This window comes from Mesocricetus auratus, unplaced genomic scaffold, assembly GCF_017639785.1.
Source record: "Mesocricetus auratus isolate SY011 unplaced genomic scaffold, BCM_Maur_2.0 Super-Scaffold_100031, whole genome shotgun sequence".
NCBI lineage: Eukaryota > Metazoa > Chordata > Mammalia > Rodentia > Cricetidae > Mesocricetus > Mesocricetus auratus.
The window spans coordinates 3,739,897-3,759,444 of NW_024429212.1; the positions used below are offsets into that span (position 1 = coordinate 3,739,897).

At 40.8% G+C, this 19,548-nt stretch overlaps 1 protein-coding gene across 1 annotated transcript in view; it reads left to right on the top strand.

Annotated features, from left to right (window-relative positions):
* The window catches only part of Csmd1 (CUB and Sushi multiple domains 1), a 1,489,308-nt gene that overhangs the window by 1,393,026 nt on the left and 76,734 nt on the right, over positions 1-19,548 (top strand). The window contains exons 47-49 of the mRNA XM_005082604.4: positions 7,253-7,441; positions 11,961-12,107; positions 14,448-14,636. Of these exons, the coding sequence (XP_005082661.1) occupies positions 7,253-7,441; positions 11,961-12,107; positions 14,448-14,636 (525 nt within the window). The remainder of the gene's footprint in view (positions 1-7,252; positions 7,442-11,960; positions 12,108-14,447; positions 14,637-19,548) is intronic.

The window sequence follows — 19,548 nt, forward strand, 5'->3', positions numbered from 1 at the left end:
ACAGGAGGGCAGACAGAAGGAAACAGAGACATTTGGGCTCCTTGGAAAATATATTCAAATATATTTTTAAATTAGTATTTGGGTCTGAAAATAATAGCTTTAAGTATGGCATGAAACTTGCTAAAATGACTTTGCTTGTATTTTCAGTTCATCTTCTTTACTAAGCAAAAGAGAACATTTTATGAATAGAAGGCATAAGAATGACTCCACTCAGGACTATTTCTGGTTTGTGCCCCAGCCCTGAAGGTGATGATGGCTTTCCAGGTGGCATTCAGCAACTCACTGCAAAGTTTCTTAGTTCCAGATAGTCTGAAGTTCAGTGTCATTTAAAACTCTAGTTGCAGTGGTAGGACATACAAAGTGGAAGCTTGGATTTGTATTTCCCCAGTGAAACACAGAGAACAGGCTCTACTTGGTAGTACCTGCCTGTTGAGAAAAGGAGGGTATATAGCTAGGACATTTCCAGTTTCTATAATACCTCCGCCCATATGGCACCTTCTACTTAAGAGAGACATTTACATCTGCCACGTCTCACTTAACCCTGAGGGGTAGCTGTTACAACCCTCTATTTATAGACAGAAAAAGTGTTGGCTCTCATTGCAACATGGAAGCAGGTCCTGGGATTGTATTCTCAGGCCCACACAGGTGTGAAGAGACACAAAACCCAATCTGTGTGCTGTGTTCTTTTTTAAAATATCACCATGTCTAACCTGCAATGGGCAAAGTAAATTTTACAAAGTGATCTTGTCACTGAATGAATGGGAGTGCATCTTAATGAGCACAAAGACAAAATGTAGAACTGAAGATAAAATAGTAGAGTGACTTATTCCCTACAGGAAGTGAGGGGGAAGTGGGAATACCGCCAAAGAAAAGGTGTCTCCCAAGGCCAGAATCATAGGGGGGTTTTATTACAGGAACCTATTTATATTCCTGCAGGAAAGCATATGAGGTGCAGTTATGTTCATGTGCACACTTAGCCCATACATACATTATGGAGCATGACCAGTTTGATGTTATAGTCCAAGACGAAAGATGGAAGGTGGATAGCTGGGCATGCTTACCTCAAAGTCATAGAGCATGTGTTCAAAGGCTTAGCAAGAAGACACAACTCTGCTGGGCATGCTGGGTTCTGTGCTATAATGAACAAAGTTTACTCTAAATTGCCTAGCAGAATAAACTGAAGGGTTCACTGGCCTGAGCTGGTTGTTTCCCTTCTTTGCGGCCTTAGCTAAAACAAGAAGACAGAACGCAGATGACATGTCAGTGCAAGAGTATCTCCTGTTTGTTTCTTTTCTGTTATTGTGAGGGAAAAAACAAGACCAAAAGCAACTGATGGAAAAGAATTTATTTTGACTTATGGTTCCAGAAGAGTAAGAGTCCAACATGGATGGGAAGCATGGCAGCAGGAATAGGAAACTGAGAGATCACATCTTTGTGGCAAACCCAAAGCAACGAAAGAAACAAAAGAAAATGGGGCATGGCTGTAGAGTCTCAAAGCCTACTCTGGTGACATACTTCCTCCAGCATATTGTATCTCCTAAGCCTCCATAAACACCATCACCACTGTGGACCAAATATTCAAAAATTTGAAACCATGGGAACAGTTTTCATTGAAACCACTATACCTGGAAGGCACCACCGCATTTGATGGCTAACAATGTCACTACCATCACTACAGAAAACAGGACTTTTTTATCATTTTTATTTTAATTTTAAATAGCTTGTTTTACATGTCAATCCCAGTTCCCTCTCCCTCCCCTCCTCCCGCACTCCCCTTCCCCCCCTCCCTCCCACACTATTGCCAAATCCTTCCCCATAGGGGATATATAGAGTCTGTCATTTTACTCTTGGTAGGGTCCAGGCACTCCCCTAAGAGTCCAGGCTGAGAGAGCATCGCTCTTTGTGCTATAGGCACACGAAGACAGTTTGTATACCAGGGATAGACACTGATCCACAGCTCAGGGCCCCATAGGTTGCCCAGGCCTTCTCACTGACACTCACATTTGGGGGGGTCCAGATCAGTCCCATGCTGGCCTCCCCACTGTTGGTCTGGGGTCCAAGAGCTCTCCCCTGTTCAGTTCAGCTGTCTCTGCTGGTTTTGCCAGCCCATTCTTTGCCAATTTGCTCATCACTCCTCTCTGTCACTGGGGTCCTTGGGTTCAGTTCAGTGATTAATTGTGTGTTTGCCTCTGCTTCCATCAGTCACAGGATGAAGGCTCCCGGATGGTTATAGACATCAAGTTCATTATCAGGGATGGGCATTTGAGGGGGTCCCTCCACTATTGCTTAGCTTGCCAATTGGTGTTATCCCTTTAGATCACTCGAGGTCACTCTGGTGCCTGATCTGTCTTCGAACCTATGATTCCCTCTTCCCCCTATTCTACCCCCACCCCCTCAACCCCCTGTTCCCCCATGACCAACTCCCTTCCTCTTCACCCCCTCCCTTCTTCCCAGGTCCCAATCCCCCCCACCCCTCGCCGTGTTCCCCATCCATTCAGGGGATCTTGTCTCCATCCTCTTCTCTTGGGTACTATGCATATATGCATATCTTTTAGGCTGTTTCCTGTTTCCCAGACTATCAGTGGAAGTGCAGACTGGCACTATCCTGATCCATGTCTAAAATCCATATATGAGTGAGTACATACCATGTTTGTCTTTTTGCGACTGGGTTACCTCACTCAGGATGGTTTCTTTCAGTGCTATCCATTTCCCTGCGAATTTCAAGATTCCATTGTTTTTTTCTGCTGAGTAATACTCCATTGTGTAAATGTACCACATTTTCTCTATCCACTCTTCAGTTGAGGGGCATCTAGGTTACTTCCAGGTTCTGGCTATTACAAACAATGCTGTAATATGAACATAGTGGAGCAGATGCCCTTGTTGTATGAACCTGCCTCATTTGGATATATGCCTAAGAGTGGAATTGCTGGGTCTAGTGGTAGATTAATTCCCATTTTCCTGAGGAATCGCCATACTGATTTCCAAAGAGGCTGTATGAGTCGGCACTCCCACCAGCAGTGGAGGAGTGTTCCTCTCTCTCCACATCCTCTCCAGCATAAATTGTCTTCGGTGTTTTTGATTCTAGCCATTCTGACAGGAGTAAGATGTTATCTCAGAGTTGTTTTGATTTGCATTTCCCTGATGGCTAAGGATGTTGAGCACTTTCTTAAGTGTCTCTTGGCCATTTTAGCCTCCTCTACTGAGAATTCTCTATTTAGCTCTGTACTCCACCTTTCAAGTAGATCCTTTGGTGTTTTGGAGACTTGTTTCTTGAGTTCTTTGTAAATTTCGGAGATTAGCCCTCTGTCAGATGTAGGGTTAGTGAATATCTATTCCCATTCTGTGGCCTGCCTTTTTGTCTTTTTGACTGTGTCCTTTGCCTTACAGAAGCTTTTTAGTTTCAGAAGGTCCCATTTGTTAATTGTCGATCTCAGTGCCTGTGCCACTGGTGTTATGTTTAGGAAGTGGTCTCCTGTACCAACTCGTTGAAGAGTATCTCCCACTTTCTCTTCTAAAAGTTTCAGTGTGGCTGGATTTATGTTGAGATCTTTGATCCATTTGGACTCAAGTTTTGTACAAGGTGATAGACCTGGATCTATCTGCAGTCTTCTGCATACCAGTACCCAGTTATGCCAGCACCATTTGTGGAAGATGCTTTCTTTTTTCCATTGTACAGTTTTAGCTTCTTTGTCAAAAATCAAGTGCTCATAGGTGTGTGGGTTAAAATTAGGGCTTTCAATTCGGTTCCATTGGTCTACCTGCCTATTTTTGTGCCAATACCAAGCTGTTTTCAGGACTATAGCTCTATAATAGAGCTTGAAGTCAGGTATAGTGATGCCTCCTGAAGTTCCTTTATTGTATAGGGATGTTTTGGCTATCCTGGGCCTTTTGTTTTTCCATATAAAGTTGATTAATGTTCTTTCCAGGTCCTTGAAGAATTGTGATGGAATTTTGATAGGGATTGCATTGAATCTATAGACTGCTTTTGGCAAGATTGCCATTTTTATTATGTTGATCCTACCAATCCAAGAACATGGGAGATCTTTCCATTTTCTGGTATCTTCTTTGATTTCTTTCTTTAAAGACACAAAGTTCTTGATACACAGGTCTTTCACTTCCTTGGTTAACATTATCCCCAGATATTTGATGCTGTTTTTGGCTATTGTAAAGGGTGATGTTTCTCTGATTTCTTTCTCAGTCACTTCATCATCTGTATATAATAGGGCCACTGATTTTTTTGAGTTTACCTTGTATCCTGCCACATTGCTGAAGGTGTTTATCAGCTCTAGGAGTAACCTTGCGGAGTTTTTTGGGTCACTTATGTAAACTATCATATCATCTGCAAATAGTGAAAGTTTGACTTCTTCTTTTCCTATTTGTATCCCCTTTATCTCCTTTTGTTGTCTTATTGCTGTAGCTAGAACTTCAAGCACAATATTGAAGAGATATGGAGAGAGTGGACAGCCTGATTTTAGAGGAATTGCTTTGAGTTTCTCTCCATTTAGTTTGATGTTAGCTGTTGGTTTACTGTATATTGCTTTTATTATATTCAGGTACGTTCCTGTTATCCCTGATCTCTCTAGGACCTTTATCATGAAGGGGTGCTGGATTTTGTCAAAGGCTTTTTCAGCATCTAGTGAGATGATCATGTGGTTTTTCTTTCGCAGATTGTTAATATGGTGGATTACATTGATAGATTTTCTAATGTTGAACCATCCCTGCATTCCTGGAATGAAGCCTACTTGATCATGGTGGATGATTTTTCTGATGTGTTCTTGGATCCGGTTTGCGAGTATTTTATTGAGTATTTTTGCATCAATGTTCATGAGGGAAATTGGTCTATAGCTCTCTTTCTTAGTTGTGTCTTTGTGTGGCTTGGGTATCAAGGTAATTGTAGCCTCGTAGAAAGAGTTTGGCAGTGAGCCTCCTGCTTCTATTGTGTGGAATACTTTGACGAGTATTGGAATGAGCTCTTCTTTGAATTTCTGGTAGAATTCTGCACTGAAGCCATCTGGGCCTGGGCTTTTTTTGTTTGGGAGACATTTGATGACTGCTTCTATTTCATTAGGGGTTATAGGTCTGTTTAGATCGTTTATCTGTTCTTGATTTAGTTTTGGAAAGTGATATCTATCCAGGAAATTGTCCATTTCCTTTAAATTTTCAAATTTTGTGGAGTACAGATTTTCAAAGTATGCCCTGATGATTCTCTTGATTTCCTCAGAGTCCGTTGTTATATCCCCTTTTTCATCCCTGATTTTGTTAATTTGCTCTCTCTCTGTCTTTTGGTTAGTTTGGACAGAGGTTTGTCTATTTTGTTGATTTTCTCAAAGAACCAACTCTTTGTTTCATTGATTCTTCTCAGTGTTTTCCTGGTTTCTACTTGGTTGATTTCAGCCCTCAATTTGATTATTTCCTGATGTCTGCTCCTCCTGGGGGAGTTTGTTTCTCTTTGTTCTAGAACATTCAGCTGTGCTATTAATTCTCTAGTATGACTGTTCTCCAGTTTTTTCATGTGGGCACTTAGTGCTATAAGCTTTCCTCTCAGCACTGCTTTCAAAGTGTCCCATAAGTTTGTGTATGTTGTGTCTTCATTCTCATTGAAATCGAGGAAGTCTTTTTTTTTTTTTTTTGGTTTTTCGAGACAGGGTTTCTCTGTGGCTTTGGATGCTGCCCTGGAACTAGCTCTTGTAGACCAGGCTGGCCTCGAACTCACAGAGATCCGCCTGCCTCTGCCTCCCAAGTGCTGGGATTAAAGGCGTGCGCCACCAACGCCCGGCTGAGGAAGTCTTTAGTTTCTTTTTTTATTTGTTCCTTTACCCAGGGATGGTGTAATTGTGCATTGTTCAATCTCCATGAGTTTGTAGGGTTTCTGTGAATTGTGTTATTGTTGAATTCTAAGGTTAATGCATGGTGGTCTGATAAGATGCAGGGGGTTATTCCAATTTTTTTGTATCTGTGGAGATTTGCTATGTTTCCTATTATGTGGTAAATTTTAGAGAAGGTTCCATATGGTGCCGAGAAGAAGGTATATCCCTTTGTATTTGGGTGGAATGTTCTATAGATGTCTGTTAAACCCAGTTGGGTCATAACTTCTATTAATTCTTTTGTTTCTTTGTTAAGGAAATCAGGACTTTTTACTGAGTCTGTCCATGACTTCCTTTTGGAATTAGTTTCAGTGATATTACTGTAATTAGTTTATACTGTGAATATCTTAGGACTTTGTTCTATATTATATTTTAAAGGACTCTGTTGTAGATTTAATTGCTTATGTTTTTGTCTAAAAGTCTACTGAGCTTTAAGGTACTTTTCAGTTAGACTCTCCCACTGAATGGGCAACCTTCAAAGACAATATTTAGGTGTGACATACCTTAAAAGCTGCTTTTTCCACCTGTTTTGGAAAGTGTATATATAAATAAGTTCATTTTGAAATTTATGTATAAATAACACACAATCAACTCATTAAAATGGGAAACCCCACTAAATGAGATTTTCATTTTTGACAAATGCTCATTGTCTTTGGGAAGACCTGGTTACTGATATGCTTGAACTCTATGAGTCATGGTGGTGTATTGATTTTTATGTGCTATGGCTGATCAGGGTCCCTTCGTACTCTATGAGAAAGCATTTCTATAATATAATTTAATTCAGCAACAAGATATAACATTAAGGAACTCTTGGTGATTTTACATTTAAAAATTTTCAATTGGCCTGGAAGTAGCTGGATCAAAATAGAAGGATGAGGAGAAAAAGTGTCACCAAACTTGTAATATCTTAGTGTTTTAGTAAGAGAATTTTTACTTTAGGAATTATGGGTTCTGCTGAAAATTGTTGCAAACAATCCTGGGTAGGTTTTGACAGTGTTTTTCTGATTCATTTCATACATAAATGGTCAAACAAATATTTAGATTTTAATTTATCAATATATAACAAGGGTCAGGACGAAGTGGAAATTTTTTTATAAAGAGCCACATTTTGTTATTTGTACTGAAGATGTGATTTATACCCTTATTTTTACATTGGGTTGCTGTGCTCCAGAGGTGCACTGGTGAGTGCTGTGTAGACTCAGTGAAAGCATGCTCTACACATCATGACTACCTCGCTCTTAGGTGTCTTTGTCCTGTATTAAATGTAGTCAGAGCTCAACAAACTGTCTTCTGCTCTCATGGGCTCGTGTGTATAAAGACAGAATCCATGCCATCAATACTGGGTTCATTGTATTAAGCGGACCTCTAACTGTCTCTTTTCTCTTTAGCACAATGCCCAGCAAATGAAGTGCGAACCGAATCTTCTGGGGTGATCCTCAGTCCGGGGTATCCAGGCAACTATTTTAACTCCCAGACATGTGCTTGGAGTATTAAAGTGGAGCCAAACTTTAACATTACCCTCTTTGTGGACACATTTCAAAGTGAAAGGCAATTTGATGCACTGGAAGTATTTGATGGTAAGCCTCTTCAATGTGTGTGTCTCAGTGCCCTGAGCATCATTAATGAAAACACCATCTTAATGTCTCAGTGTCCAGATGGGTCAGATTTGTCTAATTACATCTTCTCATAACAACCATAGCACAAATGAGTCATGATAGGACTTGAACTTTCTCAAATATCAGGGGACCTTCAAATAATACTGTTGTGTTGTCTATGTTACAGTTTTACTGTAGGTGAGTGTGCGTGTGTGTGTGTGTGTGTGTGTGTGTGTGTGTGTGTACACATGTGTCCAGGATTTGCTAGGTACTACAGGACAATTAAGAGTTCTAGAAGACCTTTATCATTTCAAATGTCTACTTTTCTAACAATGCATGAAATGAATGCCTCACACAGACACTGAGGTGGTAAACATTACCAATGTCTTTACATAGTTACTTTATACAGAAAAATGGGATGAATTTGATGCCCAACAATGCTGCTTTCAACACTAGTGTTGTGGTTTTGTGCAGCTCTCATGAGCACCTTAATACAGAAGTGTAGGTAGCTGGGTCATCAGCTGAGATGGAACCACGACCAGTGATTCAGGAGCTTTACCATTTCCCAGGAGAGTAGAGTTGAATCCACCTGTGTGTGCCCAAGATCAGAGGGTTTTCTCGTGTTCCCATGGATTTGCCATTGGGTTCAGCTTAGCCATAAACTATTCAGTGATGAAAATGACTTTAATTGGTTTTGGGTGTCTCCATTACCATCACTCACTTGATGGAGTGTGAGAAATAAGTAAATCACTTGTGTGGATCTATCCAGTGGAATCATGTTCTACAGATTGCTCCACTAGAAATGAAACTGTCAGTAGAATTCCTAGAGACAGCAACCAAACAGAATACATACTAAGGTAAACAATGACATACGGCTCTTGTCTCTGTGTGTGTGTGCACAAGTACAGGTATACATTGTTAGGATAAAGCGTGGGGGACCTTGGCAGATTCCATGGCAGGCAAGGGTGATTGAGGTGGAGGGACAAACATGGCAGGCAGACAGAGCTTGGTGAGAAGTTTTATTAGAAATGGAAAGGGAGGGAAGGAAAAGAGAAAAGGAATAAAGAGATACAGAGACAGAGAGAGGATGAAGAGAAGAGGGAGACAGGAAAAGTCCTGCCTGCCCCAGGGAAACAGCAGGAAAGAGAGCAGAAAGAAAGCATAAGTCTTTCTTTTTAAAGGAGTCCTTTGCACCTGCCTGCAGACTAGGCAACTATGGAACCTGGGCTGACCAGGATACTGCCTGAGTGCATTCTGCCAGGTGACAGGGGCAGGCCAGCATAATGCCTGAATCCTTATATATACCTATATGAATCCTAAGTAAGAACTGATGTGGAATTGTTGCAAACTTGGATTGGGATATAGGACACAATAATGCATGCTTCTGAACCTTCAGGAGCAAAATCCTGATCAACAGTTTTGCACTAACTTCTTGCAGTTTAGTATTGTCTCAATACAGCCAGGCCATGACCAAGATCAAGAGCTAGAGCGTACACCAGAAAAACGACAATAGCAGAATCTGTCAAGTTAACAGAGGCCCATGACTTGCATTGCTCTGATTGCAGATATTTTTCTATAAAGGGAAAGGTCAGAGTTATGTATGGAGAACTTTTGTAAATTATGGCATTTTCTCTGAGCTACACACAGTATCCGCACAGATGCTATTTTATACTTCCTGAGCTGAGCAGGAGTAGGCTGAACATACTAGCTCTGAGCACCATTTGCTCAGATTAGATTATTCTCTGTGGCTCAAGTGTGGCTTTCCCACAATTTCTTCATCATCATAAAACTCACAGAAGAATGGTGTCTGAATTCCAGTCATAGTTGGCTGCTGAGACACATCATTGACTATCCTGGGAAATGGGCCTGCACTTCTCTTTTCGAGGCTATTTTTGAAATATGCTACGTAGAGGAATGCCAGGTCCTCTGGCAGGTAGGGCTGGGGAAGGGCCAGTCCAGCCAGTCTCTTCCTGGGGCTGAGCGGGATGGAGAGTGTCCACCACCAAGACCCCCCTTCTAGTCACCTGAGTGAACCACACTGAGTAGGGAGACTTGTCAAAGCAAGCTCACTCTTTATTGCATCAGGCAGATACTTTATAAGGCTGAGGAAGTGGGTTGAGCCCTCAGCATGGGGTGAGGTGTAAGGACCAATAATATTTCACCACATTAGCAGTAGCTGGGCAGAGGCAGTTTTGCTGAGTCACTCCTATGTGGAAGTGATAGGCCAAAGACAGGTTGTGAAACTCTAGCCAGGCTCAGGAAGTTCCACTAGGTCTTGCATCCGGGCATTTTTAGACCCAACAGAGGGTTGCTTTCCAAGACAGGCCTAAACACTATGATTTAGGCAGAGAACAGACGGAGAGCAGTAAGGGGTTTGATGGGAGATTAGCAACTCTTGAAAATGCACTCTTGCATTCTGCCAGTAAAAATGGCATTAAAAATATGGTGAGGGAGCTCAGGATAATTAACTTCCCAGCAGTATCGTGTTTTGGAAGGTACATGATATTGTTTACCAGCCATGAGCAGGTCTGACACAGGTCATACCTCTGCCATCTTACATATAAAGTGGGGTGACCCTTCTGCAGGGAGTAGGCAGGACACTTTGCAGACACTCTTGGCAGACCATCTTTCATTACAAAAGGAATTATTTCTGGGGAGCCTCCACACCAACTTCCACACCTGTTTATGCTTGGTTGGTTTTATTCTTGCAATTGCTGTAACCAAGTCCCTGTGACAGAGAATATTTTCTCAGTCCCGGAGAATGACAGTCAAGGACTCAAGTGTGGTGAGGCTGGTGTCTCTGAGCCTCTCCTGGGCTGCAGATGTGTCTTCTTCCTGTGGTCATCATGTGGTGGCTCTTTGTGCATCTGTGTCCCAGTCACTTCTTCTTATAATCTACCGTTCAGGCTGCAAATGCATTTCAACTTAGTTCTCTCTAGAGAGCACATATCTAGGGGCAGTAACTTTCTAAGGTACTGGGAACAGGAATTTAATACATGTTTGTACAGATTCCAACAGAACCATGGACAGTTTCATTTAGGGAAAAGTCACTCGAAGTGGTTTGCCAGTAAGAGGAGGTGAAGTTATGATTTGTCAGTATTTTTTCATGAATGGAAGTTCTATGTTTGATTCAAAGGGGGGGTGTCACTTGCCCTGATAATGTTTAGATTATGAATAGCCACAGGAGGCTCATTTTCCCATTCTCTTACACATTTTCCATGAGTAAACTCGTGAAAAGGAGAAATGCCAGTAGTATTTTTAAGACAATGCACTGTTATTTCATCCACTAATAGAAAGGAAGCTGAACATAATTCCTGTTTCCACACAGTGATTTTTTTCTCCCAAGTGATATGGAGATGCAGTCATAAGAAGTCACAATGGACTTTTAATAACTTTGCTATATTGATATTTTGAAACTTTTTGAATATACAGAATAAAAAATATATATCAATGATAACTCTTAACTTATTTTTACACTAACTGTGCCTTGCTTCTGTGACTAAGCAAGACACAGAGAGTCATTTAGAATGTCCACTGATGCACAGGTGCCCTTCTAGTTCTACTGTGGAGACTTGTATACCAAAGAAAGAATTAAGCAGGTCATTGTTGTGAATTTTTCTGTAATTAATTCCTCATCTCTCGACTCACTTGTCCATCCATCCATTCACCCATCTTTCCATCCACCCATCCACTTATCAATTTATATACTCACCTTCCAAACCACTATCTATCCATCCATCTATCCATCCATCCATCCATCCATCCACCTGTCCATCTATCCATTTACTCACCTATTCACCCACCCATCCACCCACCCAGCCATCTGTCATCTCTTTGCACATGCATCTCTTATATTGAACATATTTGAATTTTTTGAATCATTATGATACTAATCCACAAATGGGTACTTTCAAACACCTATATGCTATACTTGAATTTATCTATATGGATATGCATATATTTACTTTATTAATTTCGGGTACTATATAAATTTAATGTATCCTCATGATCTTTTCGGCACTTAGAAAAAGTTTTGCTCCAGAGTTTATCAATGGCAACAATACCGGAATATACATATTTTCTATGTAAATAACTTTTGTACCTATGTGCTAGAGTTAATAGGATTAAAGGTTCAATTTTACTGTATGTCACCAAGTTGTTCCCCAAAGTGATTGGCTTAACTTCTACTCTACTGACATTGCAAGGAGGCTTCTAGTTTTCCATATCTGAGGTATATTATACATTGTAATAATAAAATTATGTTCACATTTTCAAATGCCACAGTTTCACTGACATATTTGATTCATTTCCAGAGTATGTCATTAGTCACCTATGTACATGACTCCCTGTATTTGCTATTATTTTCATTTGAATTTTATTGTTCACCTTGGAAATAAATAGCTGTATATTGTACATATGGACATGATTTCATCAACAGCTATGAATGATCTGATTTTATAGGCACTCACATATAAAGGCTTTGTTTTTCTGTTTTATTTAGGTTCTTCCGGGCAAAGTCCTCTGTTAGTGGTCCTAAGTGGGAACCACACAGAACAGTCCAATTTTACCAGCAGGAGTAACCATCTATACCTCCGCTGGTCTACAGACCATGCAACCAGCAAGAAAGGATTCAAGATTCGCTATGCAGGTGAATAGTACGACCTGGACATCAACTGAACGGGATTTCAGGTCCACCTTCCTTCATTAACAATAGAGTTAGGTTATAGAGTAAATCTGACTTCTGACAATTAATGGCCAGCAACAGGAAAAACATAGTGGGGAATTACTCTGAGTATGATTCCTAAATTAATTATCAAACTTGATTAATATTTTAAAATGTCTTGATGAAAGGATAAATGTTAAAAATTTGTGCTATAGACAACAAAGGCATTTCCTTCAAATTCCAGTAATACAGCCACAACTAGCATTAATACTAGGAACAAATAAATGATACAAACAGTAATCAACTGTTGTCCCTACCATGTCACTTGATCTATATTGTACTCTATATATTTATCTTTACAATATACATACACTTTATATACTAGTCAATAATTTTTATGAATGTTTATATTATAAGTACATATGTGTACTTCCATGTCAAAATCTGAGTTATTCTAGCCTTCCTCCATATTTTTTAATCATTGTATGTTGTTCTCTGTATTAAATTGAGGAAATCTTCAAGTACATTGATGAAATGTTAAACCCCATACACAGTCTTCAGTGTGATCTGAAACACACCACTGTTTCTGTGACCCCCTGAGGTCACAGGGAAATGAATTCCTGGCAATAGTTTAGTTATGAAGCACAAACTCTAAGCCCCTCTCAGTCAGCAGTAAGTGTGCTAGTCTTGGAGACATATCTTCTTTGGAAAGATAGAATCCAGCATAATAGTTGCAGGTCATCTGAAGGCTTTTTACTCCTGTTGGTGATTTGCATTTTCAGCACAGAGATCAGCCTTGGGAGAACAAGGTGGGTGTTGGGGACTGGGAGGTTCCAGCCTTCTCTGGTTGAAAGAATTTATGAAATCTTACCAGCAGTTAGACTTTGAAATTTGTAGAGTGGGGACAATGGGCAGGAGATGTGATGTAGGGACCATGAGCAGGGTATTTAGACATTCTTCCCTTGAAAATGTGATTAAAAAAATATTCTCAGGCCTGTTACCCAGACAGCATCTGAGTAGGGATTGGATTAGCAGCCTTGTTCTGAAGGATGGATTATCAGACTTTGTAACCTATTGGAGTTTATTTCAATGTGCAGAACGAATAGTGCAGAGGAAATCACAGTGGGCAGAATATATCCCCTGTCATATACAATAAGTTATTTAGCTGACATGAAACACCTTAATGAATATCTCTGTATCTTGCAAGGCACATTTCCCCCCATGGGGCAACAGATGCCCTTTATCCAACCATATCAGGAGGGAAGCCATGAAACATTATGTTTTTCTTATGGAGATGTACCTGCATGTATCATGTATTAATGTGTATATACATAATGCACATACACACATGCATGTGACCTGTGTAGTATATATTAACACAGATTCCCCCCTAAATTTCAGAGAGACTCTGATATCAGAAGTTCATCAAGAAGTGAGCTGGTGTGCTGCAACACATAATATGTGGTCCACAGAACCACATGCTACACATGTGCACATTGCATTTGCCTGATAAATATGTTGGGAATCTTCCCAGTGTGGGCCTGGGCTCTGTTCTAATGATGGGAGAGTGGGTTGTTGTATTTCACTAAGCACATAAATAGGATGTAGGACCTTTCAATCATCTGTATACAGAAGAGTATGGCTTTAAAACTAACACTTGTTTAGGCTGGAGAAATTATTCAGTGGTTAAGAGCCATTGGGGCTCTTACAGAGGACCCTGGTTTGGTTCCCATTGATCCCAAGGCTTACAATTGCCTGTAAATCTAGTTCCTGAGTTCTGATCACTGAGGTTTCCTACCTGCATGTGATATACATAAACACTCAGGCCCCCCAAGATTATATATTAAATAGGAAGCTAGAGAGATGATGGCTCATTGATGAAAGACACTTGCTGCTTTTGTAGAGGACCCTGGTTCCTTTCCCTGTATCCACATGGTGACTAATAACCATTTGCAACTCTAGTTCCAGGGGATCTGACCCCCTCTTCAAGACTCCAAGTGTACCAAGCACACACATGTTACATACATATATGTGCAGCAGAACACTCATGCACCAAGAATAAAATTAAAAATAAAAAATAAGTAAAAATAGATAGCCTTCTATAAGTTTAAAAATGTCTCCAGCAAAGGGGATGCTTTCATTGCCAGCACAGGTTTTTGTAACTTAAAGCTCTACATTTTCTACATTTGAGCAAAGATTTTTATTCAAATTTCACGTATTATAAGAAGTTTCACGTCTTTATCAGCTTTTAGAAGTATTTTGTTTATAGTACCCCTCTGTCCCATGTCAGTTTGTAAAATGCTTGTGTCTGTTTCCTTGTCCCAGCTCCTTACTGCAGCCTCACGTCTACACTGAAGAATGGTGGCATTTTAAATAAAACCACAGGGGCAGTGGGGAGCAAGGTGCATTACTTCTGCAAGCCTGGATATCGAATGATTGGCCACAGCAATTCAACCTGCAGGCGGAACCCCGTGGGTGTATACCAGTGGGACTCGATCCCACCACTTTGCCAGGGTAAGAGAAGGCTTCCCACCCAACCCAGGTTGCCATTCATTGAGCTGATTTTAATCATTCTCCAAAAATGAGTGACATTGTGCATGAGGGCTGATGAGAAACAGAACCTTGGTGTTGCTGTTGCTTTGCTCATGGATGTGACAAATACTGGACAAAATGCACCTTCGAAGGCTGATTTCGGCTTATGTTTTGAGGATATGGTCCATGCCGGCTGGATGGCGTGCTAGCTGTAGGCTGTGATCATGAGAGGGCAGGGCTGCCTGCTCACACCTCTGGACAGAGGTGCAAAGAGAGGTGTTTTGATTCATTCTGGGCTTTCAAATCATGAGAGGGGAAACTCATATCCAGGACGGGTCTTCCTTCCTCCCTCCTAAGTCAATCCTCCCTGCAAATGCTCTTGCCAACATACTCGGTATGTGTGTGTCACCTTGGGATTGTGAATCCAGTCGGACTGACAGCAGAGACTTGCCATCACAGTGGGTTTATGACGGTACAGTTAAGCTTCCCATTGGTAAACCAAACATTGCTGACATTTGCAGAAGGTTCCCGTGAATCTGTACTGCCTGAATCCAGAAAATGAACAGCAGTCCCTAGGCTGTGGCTACAGTTATTCTAATTATTATTTACCTTGAATTTTAAAAAGAGGCATTATCCCATTAACATTCAAATTAACTTTTCCTGATCATTGTATTATTTCAAAATATACCCTACCTCCCCCCAAAACATTGCTTCATCATTTTACTTTAAACACTCTTCCTTTGAGCCACAATGTTTTGTTTTATTTTCACTGGCCATTTTAATCTAGGGCGTATGAATATTGATTTCAAGATTCCATTTTAAAATTTTGCCTTTTAGATGCATAGAAACTAAGTTTTCATGTAATGCGTTTTAATTTAAAATCAAGAGTTTGAGGAAATTTTCATAGTTTTGTCTTATGAGGGTTGTGTTCAGCCTCTGAACATAAACTGTTGAATTTTCTACAACTGCTGTGTCAAGGAATAACGGGTACACATGAAGCTTGTATGTCTTTAGTTACACACCGCTAGCAGAACCTTTACCTGGGTTTACACTTTCACCTCTAGAAATTCTTCTTTAGTATAAGATAAACATTAAGGAGCTACCAGGAGCTTTTCCTACTAGGAGTGCTAAAGGTTTTCTTTCTAAGGTGGACACTTTGACAAGGAAAAACACCACTTTGTATTTCCTTTATGACTGTTAGTGCATGAAGTGGCACTGAGGTCACTCAGCTGGGCAATTTGAACAGTGAAACACAAGTGTGGCTTCCTACGCCATGTATTTAAAATCACATAATTCCCTTTAGATGATTTATCTAGTACCGAAATCTTTGGCTATTTTCATTGGCTTTGCATTGGTCCTGGTCTTAATGGATCCAGTATGTTAGTAGGAATGTTACTCAAATGAGGAATCAAGAGATATGGGGAAGTCTAGGTTCCTTATATAGTGACCTTCTATCTTTCCAACTCTGTAAAATGGGAGTTTTGATAGTTGGCTTTAGGATTATTGAAAGGCTTAAGCATAGAGGTACACTATACCTTCCAATATGTGTGATGGTAGCTAATGTCATTGGGGCTGAAAGGGGATTCACAGGGCCCTTCCTCCAGGCTCACTGGGGATCCTGGGGTCCCACATGGCACGGCTGGGACCTAGGCCTCCTTGTCTGTGGTGGCTTGTCTTTAGCAAGTATCTCATATCATTTCCATCCTGGTGGTCTGGGACAGACAGAAGTTTCAGGCCAGATGTAGCCTATGGGTTTCTGAGGCATGAGGGTTGTTTTCCCTCTCTTAGCTTGACCTTTTAAATGATTTCTCTCAGCAAAGCTGTCTTGGTTTTTTATCCTGCCTGATAAAACCCAGCATATCTCTTGTCCTGCAGCCTTCATTTCCTGCCTCAGAGCAAGAAACTCTGCCAAGCAGCTGTTTCATTATCAATACACTGATCTTCATCTTGAGGGGCAGCCTGTGCGGGAGCTGAGATTTCCTGCCCTATCTTGGAGATGCAGTTAAATGGGAGCACACTTTCAACCTGCCCCTGTCCAACAGTGCAGTACCCACACAGCTGTTTATTTGAAAGCTGATGCTTGGAACCTTGTACAAGCTAGAGCTTTGGTACTGGGGTTGCCTTCGTGTGTTGTCTACTTGCACTTGGTTTGCATTTTCATGGGCAACAAAGTAGGAAGGTGACCTTGCCCATAAACTGTACAATTAAGCTTTTGTTCTTATAATCAAGCTTTTATGGCATAGACCACTGTTGTCTGTTGTCAGATTTTAGTTTATTCAAAGGTAGAGAAATATGAAGACCAGACAGACTTTGGTTAGAGTGATTCCTCTAGACAATAGAATGACAAAGTTTGACCTTGTCACTAATGTCCTTGAGCAGTTAATGACTTCATTGCTTTAATAAGTCATGGTATAGTTTTCAGCTCTAATTTATTTAAAAATTATTGATGCACACTGAATTTAACCGGACCCAAAATCTGTATATCTCAGTGAACTTCTGTAGAGTCATAATTTGCTCATAGTATCTTAAAGGCTATTGAGAAAGCCAAAGATATGTGGGAGCTGTGTTCACTGAGGTTCTTCTTATGGTACTCTTTTATTATGGTTGAGTACCTGCAGATGATGCTACCCAAGGAGACCTGATTGTGAACATCTGAGAATCAGTTACCTCTATGACCTTGTCTGCCAAACACTGCCTGCTTCCAGAGATATCATCTTCCTGAAGGTCCTGGATCCTCACCTTTAAAAAGTTAATAACAAAGAATTCCTTTCAAAAGCCAAGGATTATATTTGAAACCCTGGAGTGTTAGTTAATTGATGTATTTATTAAGTCATAACATTATTTTTACTTATAGACATAAATCACATGGGTTAATTGTGACCCTTGACTTCATTTTCTATGCAAATTTACTTCTATAAAACTCTTCTGTCCAGAGAATTACCTCAGTAGCTGTAGAGATGTAGATTTATTTAGAAATGTAAATGGAAATCTAAGTGCAAAATTACAAATGATAACTAGGAAATTACATACGATGTCCTTTGTGCTCTCTCTCTCTCTCTCTCTCTCTCTCTGTGTGTGTGTGTGTGTGTGTGAGTGCATATGAACATAGATTGTAGGCATGTGTGAACCACACTCTAAACTGCACATACATGTGGGTACATAAGGCCTATTTCACACAGACTTCCTAATCCCACCAGGCAAATTGTAAAGTGTGGTTCATTCCATTGGCCATGGATAAGGATGGAGCCAACTCATCTGACTGATTTGAAGTAGCTGACTTCTCTTTAAGACAAGTGTGTTGCTCCTGTGATTTAGTGAGGGAGGCTTTCCTAAGGGTGTGGACCTGCAAGTGTTCTTGCCTGAGGTTTGGCTTCCTGATCTATAGTTGCAGAACAGACAGTGCCTCACCAGTTTTGTTTGAAGCAGTAAATGAATATGCTGGCTTGAATCCCTTCCTTAGTGCATTACAAGAGGTCCTTGTTGGAAAAGGAACTCCCATTTGAAGCCAACACTGACTTACACTTCTCACTGGGTTTTCAGAGAGCACTTGCTGACTTGTCAACATACTTAAGAGGTCAAGCAGGTGGCAGCTTCCGGTTCCTTACGGTAATAGACTGTATGGTCTGATAGCTTTCTGTGTGGAACCATCCTGTTCTCTTGGGCCATATATAATTGGTCCTGTTGTATTCATCTTTAATTTTTCCATCCATTTTTAGTGGCTGAGTTGTGAATAAGTCAATTGCAGACTACTTCTGACTAATGAGTTGATTGATGTCTTCCAACCTTTGAAATGATGGGAGCAGTCAAGCTCAGGCCATAATTCAAAGTGCAGCTCTATCATCACTCTCAGCTATATCATCACTCTCAGCTCTATCATCACTCACAGCTCTATCACCCTCAGCTCTATCACCCGCAGCTCTATCACCCGCAGCTCTATCATCACTCACAGCTCTATCATCACTCAGCTCTATCATCACTCAGCTCTATCATCACTCAGCTCTATCATCACTCAGCTCTATCACCCGCAGCTCTATCATCACTCACAGCTCTATCATCACTCACAGCTCTATCATCACTCTCAGCTCTATCATCACTCTCAGCTCTATCATCACTCAGCTCTATCACTCTCAGCTCTATCATCACTCAGCTCTATCATCACTCAGCTCTATCACTCTCAGCTCTATCATCACTCACAGCTCTATCACCCGCAGCTCTATCATCACTCACAGCTCTATCATCACTCACAGCTCTATCATCACTCTCAGCTCTATCATCACTCACAGCTCTATCATCACTCACAGCTCTATCATCACTCTCAGCTCTATCATCACTCAGCTCTATCACTCACAGCTCTATCATCACTCAGCTCTATCACTCACAGCTCTATCATCACTCAGCTCTATCATCACTCAGCTCTATCACTCTCAGCTCTATCATCACTCACAGCTCTATCATCACTCACAGCTCTATCACCCGCAGCTCTATCATCACTCACAGCTCTATCATCACTCACAGCTCTATCATCACTCTCAGCTCTATCATCACTCTCAGCTCTATCATCACTCAGCTCTATCACTCTCAGCTCTATCATCACTCAGCTCTATCACTCACAGCTCTATCATCACTCACAGCTCTATCATCACTCACAGTTCTATCAACACTCACAGCTCTATCATCACTCACAGCTCTATCATTCACAGCTCCTTCACTTACAACCTATCTCAGACATTTCCCCCAAGAAAGCATCATTTCCCTGCATCTTGTGACAAATTAAATGATGCATTTCCCCTGTCCATGCTTAGTGCAGACTGAGTACCACAAAATGTGGCTCACGATTAAAGTAATAGTGAGTATGTATGTGCAGAGTCATCTCCTCTGATATGGCTGGACAAAG